Source organism: Calidris pugnax, unplaced genomic scaffold (genome assembly GCF_001431845.1).
Source record: "Calidris pugnax isolate Ruff unplaced genomic scaffold, ASM143184v1 scaffold82, whole genome shotgun sequence".
NCBI lineage: Eukaryota > Metazoa > Chordata > Aves > Charadriiformes > Scolopacidae > Calidris > Calidris pugnax.
The window spans coordinates 4,330,000-4,333,152 of NW_015090833.1; the positions used below are offsets into that span (position 1 = coordinate 4,330,000).

The 3,153-nt window shown below is 63.7% G+C and overlaps 2 protein-coding genes across 2 annotated transcripts in view; both read left to right on the forward strand.

Annotated features, from left to right (window-relative positions):
- The window catches only part of EFHD2 (EF-hand domain family member D2), a 5,347-nt gene extending 4,533 nt beyond the window's left edge, over positions 1–814 (forward strand). The window contains exon 5 of the transcript XR_001411964.1: positions 730–814. The gene's annotated coding sequence lies outside the window, so the exon portion shown is untranslated. The remainder of the gene's footprint in view (positions 1–729) is intronic.
- On the forward strand, positions 572–2,168 carry CTRC (chymotrypsin C (caldecrin)). Its single transcript, XM_014941350.1, has 8 exons — positions 572–611; positions 730–821; positions 903–1,000; positions 1,097–1,222; positions 1,391–1,527; positions 1,602–1,747; positions 1,847–1,996; positions 2,103–2,168. Exons 1-8 carry the CDS (start codon positions 572–574, stop codon positions 2,118–2,120), a joined length of 807 nt encoding a protein of 268 aa, XP_014796836.1. The 3' UTR covers positions 2,121–2,168.
- The last annotated feature ends 985 nt before the right edge of the window (positions 2,169–3,153 follow it).

Sequence of the window (3,153 nt, forward strand, 5' to 3'; positions counted from 1 at the left end):
GGTGCCAGGACAGCAGCGTGGGAAGCAGCCGGGGCCTGATCCAGGTGTGTGGATGTGAGGTGATGGAAGGTCTCCAGCATCCACCCTGGCATCTCTCTGTGGGGTGGTGGCCACCGTTGGCTGCATGGAACAAGAGATAAGGGGACCTTGGCCATGGCATGACGTGGGGGTGGCAGGCCGGGGGGGGGACCACATCCTGAGGCTTGAGGTTGGGGGCTGCTGGGCTCTGTGGCCACCCGATGGAGAGTGGCGTGGCTGGGCGCTGGCCACTAGCCATTCCCTGAGAGGGACCGTGGCCACCAGCTGTCCCCCAAGAGGGACCCAGCCTTGTTCCCAGGGTGGGACCAGAGGTCCCTGCTGTGCCACATCACGGCACGATGGGCAGGTGGGGCCGTTCCCAGGTGGGAAGGGACAGTGCGATAAGATGGGGCAATGGGGCTGGTCCCCTCCACAGCGTGGGACAATCACCAGATGTTGGTGGCAGGGAGGGTGACGCCAAGGTCCCCGGTGGTGGCGGGTGCTATAAGAAGGGTTGAGCAGCCTCCCCACAGCACCTTTGGACAGAGCAACCATGCTGGGAGCCGTGTGTCTCGCTGTGCTGCTGGGCTATGGTGGGTACGGGTGGCGGGGAGGGGATGGGGTGGCCGAGAAGGGACCCCAGCGCCTGCCGTGGCCCTGGGCACAGGGTCGCAGGCGGCCACTGAGGTCCCTGTGCTGGGTGTCATACAGCCTACGGATGCGGTCAGCCGGCCGTGCCACCACTCCTCGGCAACCGGGTGGTGGGCGGTGAAGATGCCCGTGCCCACAGCTGGCCATGGCAGGTAAGGGGAGGTGGGGGGGGACAGGGATGGGGATGGGGACAGGGACATCTCCTCTCTGACACTGTGCCCCTGCCCTGGCAGATCTCACTGCAGTACAGCCGCTACGGGGCTTGGCACCACACGTGCGGCGGGACCCTCATTGCCTCCAACTGGGTGCTGACAGCCGCCCACTGCATCAGGTGGGTGCCAGGGTGCTGGGGGGAGGTTGGGGTGTCCACACTATTGGGGGCTAGAGGTTTGTGGAGACTGACACCCCCTCTCTTCTCCCCCGGCAGCTCTAGCATGACGTACCGTGTGGTGCTGGGCAAGCAGGTCCTGTCGGAGGAGGACGAGGCGGGCTCTCTGGCCGTGGAGGTGGACAAGATCATCGTCCATGAGAACTGGAACTCCTTCTTCATCATGTAGGGATGGGACACGGTGGGGGAGGGGCAGGAGGCATCAGGGCTTGGGGTGCCCCTTCCACTCCCACGGCTCAGGGTCCACCTTCCACTCCCACAGCTCAGGGTGCCCCTTCCAATTCCATGGCTCGGGGTGTCCCTTCTTTCCCCACAGCTCTGTTCTCCCCACAGCAACGACATTGCCCTGATCAAGCTGGCGCAGGAGGTGGAGCAGACCGACACCATCCAGGCTGCCTGCCTGCCACCTGCCGGCCTGACCCTGGAGAACGACTACCCCTGCTACATCACTGGCTGGGGACGCATCCGGAGTAAGCTGGGGGTCTCCAGGGGAAGGAGTCCGGGGGTGGGGGGCGCAGGGTGCAAGATGTGGCTGTCTCTGCAGCAAATGGACCCCTGGCTGACGTCCTGCAGCAAGCCCTGCTACCCGTGGTGGACTACGAGACCTGCTCGCAGCGGGACTGGTGGGGCAGCAATGTGCGGCCCACCATGGTCTGCGCCGGCGGTGACGGCGTTGTCTCCGGCTGCAACGTGAGTGTCGTCCCCATGGGGATGAGGACGGGGTCCAGGAGGGCGGCGGGGGTGGCTGGAGCTGGTCTGGAGCGTCTGTCCGTCCATCCATCCATGCAGGGCGATTCTGGTGGCCCCCTGAACTGCCAGCGCAACGGGCTCTGGGAGGTGGATGGCATCGTCAGCTTTGGCTCCGGGCTGGGCTGCAACACGGCCAAGAAGCCCACCGTCTTCACCCGGGTGTCTGCCTACATCGACTGGATCAACGAGGTGGGTGCCCCGGGCTTTGTACCCCTGGAAAGACTCACTGTGTTGTCGTTGCCCCCACCTGGCTGAAGGTCTCACCATGAATCCCTCTGTGTCTTCTTGTTGGCAGAAAATGAGTGCAAACTGAGGTGGCGGCACGTGGTGTGGAAAGTCTGGAGAGGGATAAAGGCAAAAGTGTTGAGCTGGTCTCGTGTGTCCTGCTGGTTTTTTTTTGGGGGGTGAGGCATGCAGCAGAGCCGGGGGCTGCCTTTGGTTCTGCCAGTGTGCTCGTGACGGTCCCCCAGGAGTCATGGAGCGGGGCTGGTAGGGGTCCTGAGGAAGGCAGGGTGGGCAGCCATCCCACAAGGTGCCCCTGGTCGTGGGGAGGGGGTGGTGGGAGCCATGGCTGTGGGGCTGAGGGGCTGGAGGCTGGGCTGGGGTGTTGAGGAGAGTGGACCAGGGTCTGGCTGGGTGGTCCAGAGGGGGTTCTAAGGAGCCACTTGGCTCTGGGCAACTTGGGAGGTGCTAGCATGCTTTAGGAGAGCGGGCCGGACCCGGGATGTCTGGGAGAACCTTGGGCTTCCTGTGGACAGCTGATTTTTGAGGGGTCTAGAGGGAACTGGGGATGGTCCCGGGGCGCAGAGTGTTCCTGGAAAGTGCTCAAGGTTGGTGCTGGTTCCCCTGGGAGCTGTGTGGCATTGCCATCTCGCATTCCAGGAGCTGGGACGTGACCCAGAAGCTGAGGGTCTTATTGTGGGTTTATTTCTCTGTGGCTGGAGAAAGAAGGTAGGCGGTGGGGGGCCAGTGGGGTGGTGTGTGTCCCCAGGAGGAGCCAGGGCTGCCATTGGGCAGACATGGGGTTTGCTGGGGAACGAGGTGGCCGTGTGTGAAGGCATCAGGTGGGAAGAGTCTGTCCGGGAGGTGTGGATGGGTCCCACATGGGGACCCCCCATGCAGAGCTGCCCACCATCACCAAAGGCGATGGTGATGGCACACCGTGGTCTTCTGGTGGCTGCCGGAGCCCAGCGGGGAGCGCAGCGGTGGGAGGAGGACGAAGAGCAGAGACAGATGGCAGAATCTTGAGCTCAGTGAGGGACATGATGGATGGTGTCCAGTGTAGGAGCAATGCTGTCATGGGAACAGCAAGGGACACCATCTCTGACGCGTCAAGTGACACCATC